General features: G+C 46.3%; 3 protein-coding genes across 3 annotated transcripts in view; 2 read left to right on the forward strand and 1 right to left on the reverse strand.

Moving 5' to 3' along the window:
• PLEKHA8 (pleckstrin homology domain containing A8) overlaps positions 1-4,303 on the reverse strand; it is a 35,513-nt gene extending 31,210 nt beyond the window's left edge. Inside the window, exon 1 of the mRNA XM_084858440.1 lies at positions 4,112-4,303. Coding sequence (XP_084714566.1) covers positions 4,112-4,151 — 40 coding nt within the window. The 5' untranslated portion in view covers positions 4,152-4,303. The remainder of the gene's footprint in view (positions 1-4,111) is intronic.
• Positions 4,304-4,825: 522 nt separating this feature from the next.
• Positions 4,826-15,112, forward strand: FKBP14 (FKBP prolyl isomerase 14). The gene is made up of 4 exons (XM_084858441.1): positions 4,826-5,529; positions 8,476-8,627; positions 10,739-10,866; positions 11,905-15,112. Exons 1-4 carry the CDS (start codon positions 5,333-5,335, stop codon positions 12,061-12,063), a joined length of 636 nt encoding a protein of 211 aa, XP_084714567.1. The 5' UTR covers positions 4,826-5,332; the 3' UTR covers positions 12,064-15,112.
• Positions 15,113-16,097: 985 nt separating this feature from the next.
• The window catches only part of SCRN1 (secernin 1), a 50,639-nt gene continuing 50,333 nt past the window's right edge, over positions 16,098-16,403 (forward strand). The window contains exon 1 of the mRNA XM_084858442.1: positions 16,098-16,259. The gene's annotated coding sequence lies outside the window, so the exon portion shown is untranslated. The remainder of the gene's footprint in view (positions 16,260-16,403) is intronic.

Genomic DNA, 16,403 nt, shown 5'->3' on the forward strand with positions numbered 1-16,403 from the left:
TTTTAAACAAGCAATGTGCAGAAGCGGAAGAAGATAATGGAATAGCAAGGACAAGAGACCTCTTCCAGAAAATTAGAAACATCGGAGGTAAATTCCAGGCAAAAATGGGTATGATCAAAAACAAAGATGGCAAGGACCTAACAGAAGCAGAAGAGGTCAAGAAAAGGTGGCAAGAATATACGGAAGATCTGTATAGGAAGGATAATAATATCGGGGATAGATTTGATGGTGTGGTCAGTAAGCTAGAGCCAGACATCCTGAAGAGTGAGGTTGAATGGGCCTTAAGAAGCATTGCTAATAACAAGGCAGCAGGAGATGACGGTATCCCAGCTGAACTGTTTAAAATCTTGCAAGATGATGCCGTCAAGGTGATGCATGCCATATGCCAGCAAATTTGGAAAACACAAGAATGGCCAACAGATTGGAAAAGATCAGCTTATATCCCCGTACCAAAAAAGGGTATCCACACCAAAGAATGTTCAAACTATCGAACAATGGCACTTATTTCACATGCCAGTAAGGTAATGCTCAAGATCTTGCAAGGCAGACTCCAGCAATTCATGGAACGAGAATTGCCAGATGTACACGCTGAGTTTAGAAAAGGCAGAGGAACTAGAGACGAAATTGCCAATATCTGCTGGATAATGGAGAAAGCCAGGGAGTTGCAGAAAAACATCTATTTCTGTTTTATTGACTATTCTAAAGCCTTTGACTGTGTGGATCATAACAAATTGTGGCAAGTTCTTGGTGGTATGGGGATACCAAGTCATCTTGTCTGCCTCCTGAGGAAGCTGTATAACGACCAAGTAGCAACGGTAAGAACAGACCACGGAACAACAGACTGGTTTAAGATTGGGAAAGGAGTACGGCAGGGTTGTATACTCTCACCCTACCTATTCAGCCTGTACGTAGAACACATCATGCGACGTGCTGGGCTCAATGAAGCCAAGGGTGGAGTTAAAATCACTGGAAGAAACATTAACAATCTCAGATATGCAGATGACACCACTTTGATGGCTGAAAGTGAGGAGGAGCTGAGGAACCTCACGACGAAGGTGAAAGAAGAAAGTGCAAAAGCTGGGTTGCAGTTCAACCTCAAAAAAACCAAGATTATGGCAACCAGCTTGATTGATCACTGGCAAATAGAAGGAGAAAACGCGGAGGCAGTGACAGACTTTGTCTTCCTAGGCGCAAAGATTACTGCAGATGCTGACTGCAGCCAGGAAATCAGAAGACGTTTACTTCTTGGGAGGAGAGCAATGACAAATCTTGATAAAATAGTGAAGAGCAGAGACATCACACTGACAACAAAGGTCTGCATAGTTCAATGGTATTCCCCGTAGTAACCTATGGCTGCGAGAGCTGGACCCTAAGGAAGGCTGAGCAAAGGAAGATAGATGCTTTTGAACTGTGGTGCTGGAGGAAAATTCTGAGAGTGCCTTGGACTGCAAGAAGATCAAACAAGTGCATACTCCAGGAAATAAAGCCAGACTGCTCACTTGAGGGAATGATATTAAAGGCAAAACTGAAGTACTTTGGCCACATCATGAGAAGACAGGATACCCTGGAGAAGATGCTGATGCTAGGGAAAGTGGAAGGCAAAAGGAAGAGGGGCTGACCAAGGGCAAGATGGATGGATGATATTCTGGAGGTGATGGACTCTTGGGGGAGCTGGGGGTGGCAATGGCCGACAGGAAGCTCTGGCGTGGGCTGGTCCATGAAGTCATGAAGAGTCGGAAGCGACTGACCGAATAAACAACAACAACAAAATAAATGGAAATAACCTGTTTATATATATGAAATTATTTCTGCCACTGAGAATGGCCAGTCTGCTTAAATATACTTCTTGGGCTAAAATGAAATCTCATTCCATGCTTAAGAAACCCTCACCCTTATACATTCCATGCTCTACAACACAGTGGAACAGGAACCGCCACACCTCCCTATTTCTTTCATGCTGTACACTGCACTGTCATGAACTCTTGAATCCATTCATCATGCACCCTTTTTACTGTTTACTGTGTAAGTATTTCTAGAACAAAGTATATTTGTACAAGACTCAAAGATAACATATTCTTTTAAAAAAAAAGCATGCAGCAAAAAGATAAATGAGACTATGCTATCATTTGCTGTAATGTGACACTTCAAAGCAAGATCATGGCAGAGTAGCACATGATACAATTTAGCTGGCCCTCCGGGGCAGTTGGCACAATATTCTTCCTGTATGTTAACACACTCCTACGTCAAATTAACATGGGCAAACATAAGGCCTAAACTAGGTGATCATGGCTAAAACTGGCAAAGATTCCCATAGTAATGCCAATTTGAAAAAAGTGCCAGAATCAAGGGAATCGTTTTTAGCTATATCCACGATTACCCAATTCATACACTACCTATGTTTACTTGAGCATGTGCCTGTGGGTGGATGGGACCATTTGTGTAGAAAGAAAAATATGTGAATCAGACCTTTGTTAATTGGGGAAGCCAGACTTTCAACATCATCAAAGTCAGCCAAGTGAGAGGGCAACCAACCTGGAAGAACTTCACTCCCATGGTTTCACTGCATTGCTTTGAAACTGATTGAAAAGTGTTATATAAATCTTACAAAAAAATAAAATTCATACAGGAAGCCTTGCTAATCTATATAAAATAATGTTTGTAAAGATTTTTTTTTAAAGAAACAGATTTTCCTCTGTATAATTCTTAACTAAACACCTTACAAAAGAGGGAGCAAACAAAGCTTGAAATTTGACTCTTCTTCAAGTATACAGTTGCAATCCTGAGAGTAATGCTTACTGAACTCAGTAACACTTATTTCTGAGTAGACATGCATTCCACTGTGATTGCAGCATTTTTAAACAGTCCATTTAAGAGAAACAATTTGGTTTATGCCTATTTAGTCTGCAAGTCCCAATGAAATCTTCTGGACTGAAGATAATCTTGCAGACAGCCACTCACTCGCCTTCTCATGAAGGGCAAGTAACAATTCTTTCTCGGCGACTAGATTGGCAAACTCTACCAGTCAAGCTGCCATGTTAGATACATAGATACTGGTGAGCCTCAGGAACAGCAGATTAGTTATCCTTTTTCTTCTTTTCTATATGGTTAAGCAAAACTGGTTGAAATGCTACGGCTTTACTTCCACTTATTTTTGTATTCACTGTGTGACTGCCCAAAGATTAACCACCAAAACAGAAAATGTGCTTGCCCAATTTCCTGATCATGATCATAAGGACACAGACACACCCTGTAACACATATACATTATTTTTTTGCAGGCAGCTCTGACTTTAGTAAATTGAGGAAGGCTATCTCTGGCAAGTCTGTTTGCTTTTTTTTTTTTTTTAAGAGCAGTATACCACTGATACAGAAGCAAAAGGATCAAACAAACTAACAAAATCACCTATATATTATAATTATTTATCACCTAGTTGACAGCAGATTCCTCTAACTTTGGATCTTCCCCTCCAAACTACATGGATGAGCTGAGATGGTGCCAGATGCAGCTTGTAGGAAGGAACATAAGAAGCTGCCTTATTTATACCAGGGCAGACTCTTGGTCTGTCTCTAGCCCTATCTTGTCTCCTCTGTCAGCATCTCTCCAGGGTCTCTGGCAGAGGTCTTCACATCACTTGCTCCCCAAGATCGTTTTTAGCTTGAAAAACAAGGGATTGAACTTGGGACCTTCTGCCTGCAAAGCAAGCGCCATCAGCCCCTGAGCTACAGCCACTCACGTTGGGGGGGGGGGAGTAGCATATCTTACACGAGTGCCTCTAATCCAGATTTTCCCAACCCAGCGCCCTCCAGATGTTTTGGACTACAACTCCCAGCGTTCCTGACCATTGACCGTGGTAGCTGGGGCTGATGGGAGTTGATGCCAAACACTGCAGGAGGGCATCTCACTGGAGAAGGCTGCCCTAATCGTTGGGGGGGGGGTGCCTGTCCCCCTGCAGTGCTTGGGGCCGCAATCCACCAGTAGCGTCAGCATCGGGCATCTGTGACAGGATCCCTTCCTTCCCCGCGCGCCCGGCCCGGTCCCAAGATCATGACCAGGGCTTGGCCCCTGTGGTGACAGCGAGGGGAGGAGGGCGGCAGACCCAGGCTCCACTTACCGCTCAGATAGTTGGTCCACTTGTACAGCACCCCCTCCATGGTGACAAGGGCCCCCCCATCCAGATCTGCTTGGGACAGGGGAAACCTCTCCCCTGGCCTTCCCCCCAGGAAACTTTTACGCCCTCAGCCCCGCGGCTGAAGCGCGGACACCCAGGGCCATCCTGAGGCTGGCAGAAGCCCGCCCCGCCTCCCGGCCTTCTTCCCCCGGACTTTATCGACCAACCGCGCAGCGCTACGCTGCTAGAGTAGAAATCCAGGGCCCATTCCAGCGGCGAGACGCGCTCGTCCCCGGGGGTAGCGTAAACGCGTTTCGGAATACAACCCCTCACGTGACGGGGCAGAAGGGGCGCGGCTGTAACGCCAGAGAGCCGATGGGCTCTCGCGAGCCAATGAGCGCGCCTCTCTCCCCACAGGGTCAGCCAATGAGGGCAGCGCAGAAGCCGGTTGTATTGTGCTGAGGGATTCCAAAATGCTTGCGCGGCGTTCTCGTCTTGGAATCTTGCGGCGGCCAATCACCGCTCGCAGATGGGAGCTTTTTTGACGCGGGGGGGGGGGAAACGTGAAGATGAACAGGTCTGCTTCCCAATGGAGCGTCTGGATGCTGAGTCCGGCTCTCCCACTCAGCCAACCGGAATGAGGGAGAGGTGGGTGATCGAGGGAGACGGGACGGCGAGCGGGGGTTTGCCCGTCCCTCAACGCGTTGCCACGTCTGCGGATTTGAGGAGCGGGGATGGGGGATGGCGGAGGCCGGGAGAGAGTTCGAGCCCCGGTGCCTGTGCTTCTCCGGCGCCGCCCTGATCTGCGGAGGGCCCCGTGGGGCGCGTGGTAACTTGCCTGCAGCGGCTGTTCAAAGACCAGGTCCTTGACAGCGGTGGGAAAGACGCACTTTCTGTGGTCGTGGGATTTTACTGATGAGTGGTTTCAGCTGTTTGAATTTGTTTTGAATTCTTTGCATATTTTAGTTGTGTAAGTCGCCTTGAGTCTTTTTTTTTTTTTTAAGAAAGGCGTTTAAGAAATTTTAATAATTTTTTAAAACTGAATCCATGAAATCCTTAGAGATACTTTTAACTTGGTCTTGAAATATAGCGTCCTTGGACCATTTATTAGGAGTAACTTTTCTTTAGACATCGCTCTGTGTTCTGTTTTTTTTTTTTTTTTTTTTTATGTTTGCGGTGCATTTATGATGAAAGTTACCCCCCCCAAAATATTTTGTGTTAAAAATGGAAGGTGCCTTTTGGACTTTCCTTTCTTTTGCGTTTGTGACTTTGGCGACTGGAGCTCTCATTCCAGAACCAGAAGTAAAGATCGAAGTGCTCCATAAACCATTCATTTGCAAGAGGAAGACCAAGCCGGGAGACATGATGTTGGTGCACTATGAAGGCTATTTAGAAAAAGATGGCTCACTTTTTCATTCCACGTGAGTATGTCTTCCAGAAATTACGTTTTGGTATGATGGGAGAATACATCATGTTCTCTGTTGAATTAGCAGCGCTGTGAAACTTGTGGTATGCATGCAATTCCACAGGCAGGTTATTGGGCCTGATGCTATACAGAGGCTATATTACTATTATTATTGTTGTTGTTGTACCCTTCTTCCAAGAAGCTGAGGTGTACATGGTTTTCTCTGCCTACCTTCCCCATTCTGTCTTTACAACAAACCTGTGAGGTAGGTCAGGCTGAGAGGTAGTGACTGGCTACTGCACCACACTGTCCAAGCAGCAGACAATCGGGGAAATAAGCCTATTGGGTCCAGGAGCAGATGTGAAGCATGAACTGGTGAAAAACAAACACGTGGGGTATGTCAGATGGGCATGGCTAGCTGACATGATTATAGGAAAGATAAAAACCCCAAAGGGTGAAGGTGAAGTGAAGCTGCAGGCAGGGCCCAAAACTGGGTGCGAGGAAGCAAAGCTGAATTTTGCCTAGAGCACCTATGTGGCTAAGGCAATCCCCGTCATTAGTGATATCTGGTACCCTGCTGTGATCATAGACTGGCAAACCCAAATCACTGCAATTTTTATTAAGTATCAGTCAATATTAAAGTATGTATTATAAAAAGCAAAGGTCCATGTTGGTTTATAAGAAAAATTACCCAATCTCCAGTTGGACAATATCTTTATTAGGACCCACTTGTGACATTTTGATTGGTTCTAATAAAGGCATTGCCCAACCATAAAGTTGGTATTGTAAGTTGCTATGATTACTGGTCCTGAACCAAAGGTTGATGTGTGGCTGTGAGATGTGGACACATACCTCTGCATGCCTAGCTGCCTTGCTTTGACCTCACCAGTCACATAATGGTGGCAACAGTGACATGGATGCCTACTGGAAGCCCCCACCTCGTATTATGGAAGAGGTCTCCCTCTCCACTTTCTCCACACTATGCATGATTCTATACACCTCTGTTATGTTCCTTCCCCCGCTTACTCACCCTTTTTGTTCTTAAAAGAGAGAGATCTAGAGCAAGACTGGGAATCTTTTTTTCTACAAAGGCCTGGTGACCCATGGAAACATAATCCGTTGGGAGCCAGAGCCTTTTTAGTGCCTTTTGGGGGTCCTTACCTGGCCTCCTGCAGCACCTGAAAATCCCTGTGGTGAGGCCTGGCCCAGCATGGTGGCACTGCTACCCCCCCCCCACTCCTCCAGAGGCTGTGCGTGAGCCAGGCACAAACCCCCCACGCTTGCCAGCCTCCTTCTTACTCACAGCATTTAGAGCGGGGATGCAGATCCACAGTCCCAGGGGTCAAATCTGACTCACCTCAGGTCCCAAGCTGGCCTTCCAGGGTTCCCCAAATAGCCCCATCCCCTGGCCCCACCCCCTTCCCATCCCTGATTGTTTGGTGGCTTCATGGCTTTTGTGCATTTTTTTCTCCATTTTAAAACGTTGAAATGCCTCTCCTAAAGCTTAATTACCGGCAGTAAATGTCAGTCTAAGATATGCTGGTATTTTTGCCCCCTGCCTCTGCCACTGGAATCTGGCCCCTGAGAGCTAAGTGGAATTTGGCACTCAGGGTGAAAGAGGTCAACACTCCTGATCTAGAGAGTCCAGATGGGGCTGGGTGACAGCCCATCCTTGGGGTTTGACCATCCCTGATATTGACCTGTTTCACATGTAAACAACAACCCTAAAACAGGGCATGGGTTCTGGGTGGTTTGTTAATCATCCCAACAACCCACCCTGGCTGGGTTCGCACATAATGACAAGCCACAGTACCCCCACCATATCTTGCATTTTAAAAATGGCGGCCAGCACCACAACTACAAGCCCCAGAGGGAAATTAAGCCATGGTGGCTTAGTGTTATGTGGGAACTGGCTCATGGAGTCAAGGGTGAATAATCAGGAAGTCTGGTTTGTGGATGAAACCAAAGTATTTGGTGTGGCAAAATCCAAAGCAGATTGTGAAGAGCTTCAGAAGGCTCTTTCCAAAAAGGGGTGTCAAAGCAACTGAACAGTATATGAGTTGATGTATGTTCAATGCAGTAAAGCACAGTGGGATATGAGGATTGGCTATAGGCTCTTAGGAAAGGCATCTTAGGACACAATCCTGTGTGTGCTTAGACAGGAAAAAAAGTCCTCCACCTAGCTGGCTGGGGCGTGATGGGAGCTGGAGGACTTTTTCTGTCTAAGCACACACAGGATTACATCCTTAGGGTGCTTCCAGATGAGGCTTTTATGGCTTCATTGCCCTGCCTCATTCACAAAGGTTTATGGGGGTCCAGTCATCATCTTCTACTCATGCCCCTACTGGGTTTTCTTACTATTTCTTCTGTCTTTTTCCTTAACACAGACAATCGGTTAAGGCGAAAAAGATGGAATAGCTGCACAATGCCTTCTAATTGCTAGCGCTAAGAGCACTCTGTCTGAAAGCACCCTCTGGCTCATAGTAGAATGTCTGTCAAATTTGTCCAACGCATCTTCAAAGCTGCCTAAACTAGTGGCCACCATCACATCTAGCGGTCATGAATTCAATAAGTTAATTATGCATTGTATGATGAAATACTTCTTGTTTGTCTCAAGCTTACAGCCAGTAACAGTGATTGCTTACCTAGAGTTCGGGGTCTTTTAAGTCCTCTCTTATAATGTAAGGAAACTCTATCATAAACCACTACTAACCTAGTGGTTTTTTTAATTAAAAGGTCCTCTTGTACGGAAGAGGCCCATAACCTATCATTTTCGTTACCCTTTAGTTTACCAAATGCCAGGGACAAATTACACAGGATGGCTGTTTTGGTCATGAGTTTCCCAGGGGCGTGCAATTATCTATTGTTGGAGATGAGTGCTGAAATGGATGAACTTATGGTCTGATCCAGCAGGACAGTTCTTTTCCACTATTTAGCATAATGTATTTTATGTTTGTTTCAGCCACAAGCATAACAGTGGCCAGCCTACATGGTTTACTCTTGGTATAAAGGAAGTTATCCAAGGCTGGGATAAAGGTTTGACACAGATGTGTGTGGGAGAGAAACGCAAGCTAACAGTTCCTCCATCGCTGGGTTATGGAAAAGAAGGGAAAGGTAATGGTTCCAGTGAACTCTGTCCAGGCTTAAGAGTTCCTTAACATTGTCATTTCATTTACAAAACATCAATATATCTTGATCATAGTACCAAAGGAGTCCCCAACTTTTTGGGTTGCTGGGTGAATTTTGAGTATTATATGCACTCTCAGAAAATGGCTGCCATTGGTGGGCTTGCTCATTCATAAAAGGCAAATTGGTGAGGCTAAAAGAAAAGAAACTTCCCCAAGAACCTAAGTATAGGGCAGAGGTTGGGCCTGAGCTCCAAAACTTAAAATCACTCATTTAAACCAAAATGAAGATGGTGCTGGAGGGCAACACTTGTCTTTGAAGCATGCTAGCCTGCCAGTTAATTAAAAAAAAAATAAGTTAAGTAAAATAAAATTCAGGAGGGCGGGGAGCCTGGTGGGTACTGAGCAGTGTCTGTGGGCACATTGGTGCCCATGGGCACCATGTTGGAGACCGTTAACATGTTGATTTCCATGTTACAGATTTGCTTTAACGTGGTTATTTCCACTGATGTCAATAGAACTAAGAAAACATACAGTGAGGAGGTCCATCAGTTTTTGTAGTTTGATACTTATTAAGTGAGAAGAACAAATATATTGAATATATCTTAGGCAAAGCTGTGATATATACAGAAGGGCCTCATGTACTATAGTTGGGATCTGAATATCTATTTCCATTTTCCTTTAGTTCTATATTTTCAAACATGACTGCCCAATATTAACAGGACTTACAGTGCATGTCTATTCAGAAGTAAGCCCCATTGGATTCAATAGGATTGCAGCCTTATAGTGCAATCCTGTTAGTCTTTTCTCAAAAGTAAGCCCTATTTTGTTCAGCGCAGCTTTATTTCAGGTAAAGTGTGCTATGGTATTGCAGCCTTAGACATGCAAGAAGACTGTTCTACAGCTTGTTGGTACTGCTTTAGGCAAAAGGTTGATGAAATACTAGGGAAGAAACTGACTTAGGGAGCAATCCTATGGCCACTAGTCAGCGGCTAGATGGCCATAGGAAATGTGGTTTTCTGGGAACTGGCCACGGAGCCCATGCTCCAAGGTTGGTTCCCGGAGAACCGACCTCCCCCCTCCCCTGCCTCACAGGCAGCTCAGAACAGCCTTGCGCGCCATGCTCGGAAGAGGAGTACAGAGTGGCCAAAACAGGGTGTTCTGGGGGGTGTTCTGGGGTGGGGAAGGCAGAAATGCCGGTATGACACATCCTATGTGTTGTCTGGCAGTCTCCTCCCCCACTCCGCCTTCCTGCAGCTAGACAGCCAAAATTGGCTATCTAGCTGCAAATACAGGGCAGGAGAAGCACGGAAGGAATTATCCCCTCCGTGCTTCTCCTGCCCTGCGGTTGGCTAAGCGGTTGCCTCTGAGTTCGGAGGCGGCTGCCTATCCCCATAGGACTGCACCCTTAATATATTACACAAAACAGGCTTTAAAAAACTAGGCTCTATTTTTGCAGGTTTTACACAGAAAATGCAAAATAAAAGAGGAAAATGTATTGATATATTGATTTAGAGCTAGGACACACTAAAACCTTTAAATAAGAAACACCCCACCTCACCCCACTTTCTGTATCCTTCCCAATGAATCTACACAGGACGAATTAGAACTATTTATCTCCTTCCATTTTTGTTAAGACCAAGTTAGCCCAAATATCTATTTGTGTTTGTAGTTTTTCTGAGCATGACCATTTTCAGGGCTGCATGGGCTGACATCACTTCAGAAATAAAACATAAAATGACTAGCCTTCTAAATCCAGAACAGGTGGATCTACAAGCAAAAAATGTGCAACATGTTGGGTTGCATGCCATCCGCTTACAGAAGTACCTTTCTGCACATTGGGGGTGGCGCTAAACTAGTAGACCAGTGGTGCTATCCTATACATGTCTACTTGGCAGTAAACTCCATTCAGTTCAATGGGACTCAGTGAAAAGCATGCATAGTATTGCACCATAAGTTAGCCAGTTACATTGCTCTCTCTATTTCTGATCACTATAGCTAAGAACACAAAACAAGCAGAAGAATACAAGTAAGCACTGATGATGTCTATATTCTAGGTAACACTCTTAATGTTGTCTCAATGTTTATATACCATGTTAGGAAAAATTCCACCTGAGAGCACACTCATCTTCAACATTGACCTTTTAGAAATCAGAAATGGACCAAGGTCTCATGAGGCCTTTCAAGAAATGGATATTAATGATGACTGGAAGCTATCCAAAGAGGAGGTGAATAGGCTAATGCATTCTACCATTATGTTGAATGTATTTGACAGGAAAAGAGAATTTAGCTCTTGCTTCCCTTAAAGCTTTGTTATGCAAATATGGTGTTTGTGAATAAAATCTGTAGCACTGTCATGTTTTGAGCTGAACTATATTGGAACTTAGCAAGACCCTAATCTGCCTTTGTGCACTCAGAGCTCTGTTGCTGCATAGGAAGCCATATGGGCTGTGACTCAGAGTACAGGTGGGCAAAGGATGGTGCAATGCCCTTTCAGTAATTATTTGCAATGCAGGCTTACTTGCAAGTAGATATATGTATGGGTATATGTCCTGCCTGCCTTTTTGAGCAAAGGGGCAATATTCCTCAGGCATCACAAATAACATTGCAGAAAAGTTAATTCTTCTACCATAACCTCTGTTATTTCTGGAAATCTCTGCATGTCTTCTGGCGATGCTCTGCTTTTAGAGTTTATCAACAAAACAACTAGAGTTTTAATCAGGGATACTAGCTGGGAAAAGGTGCAGAATTCACCTGCTCTTTTGGATGTATCCTGAGAAATGCAGTTAGTGCAGACAGTTGGCCTAGTTAGCATGCAGTTCTCAACCATGGTTTAGCATTGAGCGCATAAGCCTCAAGCTTGTGCCCTTCTCCTTCCCTCTCTAGTGTAGCCACAAGGAAGATCAAAAGTTTTCATTTCAACTTTCAACTTACCATGATTTCTTATGTCTGAACATGGACAAACTGAGATTAGTGCTAACTGTGACCTATTGAAACAAGCCAGGATCACTAACCATGAATTAATGTTAGCTTGTTTCAAGAAGCCATACTTTTAACTATGGTTTAACATTTAGCATGTTGTACGTAGCTATTTCCACAGATCAGAAGTTTTTTGAGGACTGGTATAACTGTCACTGCTGGTAAAATTATAACATATAGGATGGGCTACTTGTACTGGCCTACTTTCTCATTTCTGCCTCTTTCATGTAAAGCATCTCAACAGCTACTTAATTAAAATAGTTTGTTTTTCCTGTCTTGTTCCACAGGTAAAAGTATATTTGAAGAAAGAATTTGAAAGGCATGGTGCAACAGTCAATGACAGCCACCATGATACTCTGGTTGAAGACATATTTGAGAAAGAAGATGAGGATAGTGATGGATTTATATCTGCAAGGGAGTTTGTTTATCAGCATGATGAGCTATAAAACATTTTGAAGTAATTCCCACCAAGGGAAACCAATGACCTGAAAAACTGACACTTCTAAAACTTTTTTCTTTGTGTCATGGAGCTGCCTGTTACTCATGGGAGGGGGGAATTGCATTGCATATTTTTTTAAATGAACTACACTTGATACCAAATGTGACTATGTTTTATATAAAAAGTGGAAGCATTTTTAAGTAAGGCTTCTGTTCAATAGAGATTTTAAATAGGAAACTTCTTTATGTATTAATTTATTTTGGAAAAGTATGGAACAAATCTTCCCAGCAATTGTTGTTTAAAACTACACTCCTGCACTGCCTGCTTTGAATTTGGGTTGTTGTTGTTTTAAATAAGCCACTCACATATTACTAGTCCCTAAGTATTTGATCCATCTTTGTGCTCCAAACAGAAGCACTTAGTTTTTAAATTAGTATTAGGGAGCAATCCTATGGCCGCTAGTCAGTGGCTAGACAGCCATAGGATACATCGGTTTCTGGGAACCAACCTTGGAGCCTGCACTCTGAGGTCAGTTCCCTGAGAACCGACCTTCCCCTGCTTGGAACAGCTCCGTGCTCAGAAGAGGAGCATGGAGCGGCCACAACGGAATGTTCCTGGGGGCATTCCGGGGTGGGGAAGGCAGAAATGCCAGTACGACACATCCTATGTGTTGTCTGGCAGCTGCTTCCCCTGCTCTGTCTTCCCACAGCTAGCTGAAATCGGCTGTCTGGCTGCAAATGCAGGGTGGCTGAAGCACGGAGGGGACGATCCCCTCCGTGCTTCTCCTGGCCTGGATTGGATAGGCGGTCGCCTCTGGGTTCGGAGGCGGTCACCTATCCTGACAGGATTGTGCCCTCCGTCACTTACAGAACAATCCTAAGGTCCCTGGGAAGGCATTCCAGGGGTCATGGGATTGTTCGACCTTGGGAGAGGAGAATCCGAGCAGGGATTTCCCACAACTCTACTCCTCACAACTGCTGCAGAAAGTTTCATGGTGGCTCCTCTTCCAAGGCTGCAACAGCACCTTGGAAGAGGGGCAGGGAAGGAGAAAAGAGGATGGGATGGTGGTGGAGGAGCGACATAGATCTGTAGGCCCCTCAACTGCCTGTCCTGCCCAGCCCATGGAAAGTAAGTCAGCTAGATGTGCTCAGAGGCCCATCTAGCTGAAAACAACAATCAGAGGAACAGGAAGCTGTAAAAACCTCCACACCCCTCCCACCCTGCCTGGCTCTTGCTGGTAGGGTGTTGAGTAGACAAAGTGCTCCAGGTTGGAACCCTCCATGTATCAAGAGCACCGTCCATAGATCTACTTGACTCCTATGGGTCTACTCTTATAGTGGTATAGTACGTTTATCTATTTTGACTATATTTTGTAGTCCAAATTGATCTACAGACTTGCTCCACCACCGCCAAACCGCTGCAATGTTTCTCACGTAAAGCGAAGTAAGTAATAAAATGATGTTGCATTTGGAATTGGAGGGCGAGTTGGAAACATTCTTACACAGAAAGAATATGTTGTTTACAAGTGGAATCAAATCCCTTTGGTTTTTGGCCTTATGTGTAAATAAGTTCAGGTTATTCTAAGCTGCCCTGCCCTTTGCTTCCTGTTCTCTGCAACTTGCATTCCACCAGCTGCATTGGTGTGGGGACAGTTAAGGAAAGGGATGGTCATTTGGTCCAAATGCCCTTACCAATAGGTGTGTCAGTCAAAATATCTCTGAGAACTGCAGTTTAACAGGGCTTTCGTATTCTGCCTTTCTGCTCATTTTGGAGATGCTCAAGTCTGCTAACAGCATCCAAGCTAGAATACAATCGTACAAGGCTTGAACTGATTTTAAAAAGGTATGTTCAAACGGCATTGTCCAAGCGCTAATGTAAATTATGTTGCACTAGCGCAAGAGACCTCTAGCACAACACCAGTAGTGTTCGCTGGTGTATTAGTGTTCCCGGAAATCCCATTGCCTCAAGTAACACTATTGGTATTGTACTAGAGTGCTCTTACCCTAGAGCAATGTAATTTACATTTGTGTCTGATTGAATCCTGCCCAGAAACTTTTACCACCTTATCTGTTCTCTGAAGAACTCTAGTTTGTTTTCACGAGTAGTGCCTTAAAAGGAGACATTTCACAAATGAGCATGGTGGAACTTGCCTCCAAACTCCCCTTTCACACACTGCAGTAGCGGTACAAAGAGGGGCATGTTAGGGCAAAACCGCATGTATATAGCCCTATTCAGGCGTTAATTTCCCTCTTGATTAAAACCACATGGGAGCTCAGTTGGCCTCCATGATTTGGAGGGTAAGTGTCTGTAGCAGGGAACTTGTGTAGGTGTGTCATATGATTTACATCCCTGGAAATCAAGGATCGAAGTTGTATGGGGCACTTATGCAGGCAGAGCAGTCTTGGGCAGATGTTTGCCCTCAAAGTCCTGGAAGACAAGGCAAAGCTAGTATGTTCACTCCCAATCTCCCTCTGTGTGGGGGATTTAGAACACCCCAGCAGGACCTCTGTCTCTTTGGAATCCTGTCAGTATGGGAGCGGCCAAGGAGCAAGAAAAATTCTCCAGTCCCATTCCTTATTCATGGGTGAATCCATGAGAGTCCTGAAAACATACTGGAGTGTTTTATGGCACACTGTAGAAGGGTAAATTCTTGGTGGGGGGTAGCCCAGTTGCACCAACAAATTCTCTGGACATGTTGAAGACTACACAGATTTAGGCTTCAATCCTATGCTCATTTGGGAATAGGTCCCACTGAATTCAGTGGGGCTTGCTTCCAAGTAGACAGGGTTGTGCTTTTGTTGACTGGAGCCTGGTATATCAGACATATGGAAGTATTATCCTCATTTGGTAGATACATACAGGCAGGTAAAGGGGGAAAAACGTGAGCAAAGACTATGAAATGCAGGTCAACTGCATTCCGTGTGTGTGTGTGTGTGTGTGTGTGTGTGAGAGAGAGAGAGAGAGAGAGAGATACACCGCTGAACATATTCAAAAATGGTCTGCAAGATACATAATATACATTAAAATAAACACACGTGTGCAGAAGTGCAAGCTTATTCAGTGTGGACCCTTATGTCGCCAAAACAGCACCGTCCACGCACAGGAGAGCGGTTAGCAGCAGGTTTAGGGGAGCCCGAAGGTTTGTAGCTATACAATCCACCACTCCGGAACTGAGCGTGCTTAGTGTGCGGAGCATGCCGGCCGGCCGGGGAATGGATTATCCCAGAAAAGGGTGTGGCCGGCCGTCTGTCTGGCACCCTGAACAGGCGGATACACTTTCAACGTTTCGGTGCAGGTGCCATTTGTAATCTTTCACACGGGAATCGCACTGCCTGCATCTAATGAAGTGAGCCCTCGTACACAAACGATTTATTCCACAACAAATCTGCTGGCCCTTAAAGTGCCCTGAGACCCTTCGGTTGTTCAAAGAGGCCTTCCAGGCAGGAATGATTTGTGGTGGGGAGACGAGGCTCTCTAAATCCCGGTTCCTTATGCGAGCTGCAGCTGCACCTAACTGGGGATTGCAAAGTTGTTGTTGTTCAGTCGTGTCCTTCTCTTCGTGACCCCACGGACCGTGGCACGCCGGGCCTTCCCGCCCTGCGCTCTCTCCCGGAGCGTGCTCAAGTCCATATTCATTGCGTCGGTGATGCTATCCGGCCATCTCACCCTCTGCCGTCCCCTTCTCCTTTTGCCCTCAGTCCTTCCAGACTAGACGCCAATCCCTGCGCCTCGCCGCCTTAAACCTGCCGCCCAGACGCGCGGGATGCCATTTCGCGGGGGAAGGCGCGTCGCTCTGTCCGCGCTCGGGGACGCCGCTCTCCCCAGTTCCGCCGCCGAGCTGCGGCCCCCGCTGACGCAGAGCGCTCCGCGCGCGCATCCTTCGCAAGCGCGCCCCCCGTCCGCGGGCCAGAGAGCCCCTTTCCGGCCAGCGGAGAGGCGCTTCCCTCGCCCTCCCCCGTGGCTATCCGAGTGCTGCGCGCTGTGCAGGGGTGGCGCTGAGCCGGTAGGAGGCAGAGCACCCGGCGGGCGGCTTCCCGCCCCGCCTCCGGTCGGTGCTGCGGGCAGGCAGTTCACGTGAGCCGGAGCCCAGCTGTTACCTGGGGAGGGCGCCGCCGCCGCCGCCGCCGCCGCCGCCGCCCCTTCCCTCGAAGGATCTGCAGCAAGAGACGCAGCCCCAGCCGGGGGGCTCCCAAGGCCAGCGAGGTGAGCAGACCCCAGGGAGCCTTACTTTCCTCGCCCCGCCTTTCCGCTGACCGTGACAGCCGGGGAGGGATGCCCAGGTGGGGCCGAGGGCGCCTGGCAAATGCCTCCCTCCCGCCCGCAAGCCGGCGTCGAGGGCATGCTTGG

The sequence above is a fragment of the Heloderma suspectum genome, chromosome 5 (genome assembly GCF_057233095.1).
Source record: "Heloderma suspectum isolate Gila_16-S chromosome 5, 16-S_ref, whole genome shotgun sequence".
Lineage (NCBI taxonomy): Eukaryota > Metazoa > Chordata > Lepidosauria > Squamata > Helodermatidae > Heloderma > Heloderma suspectum.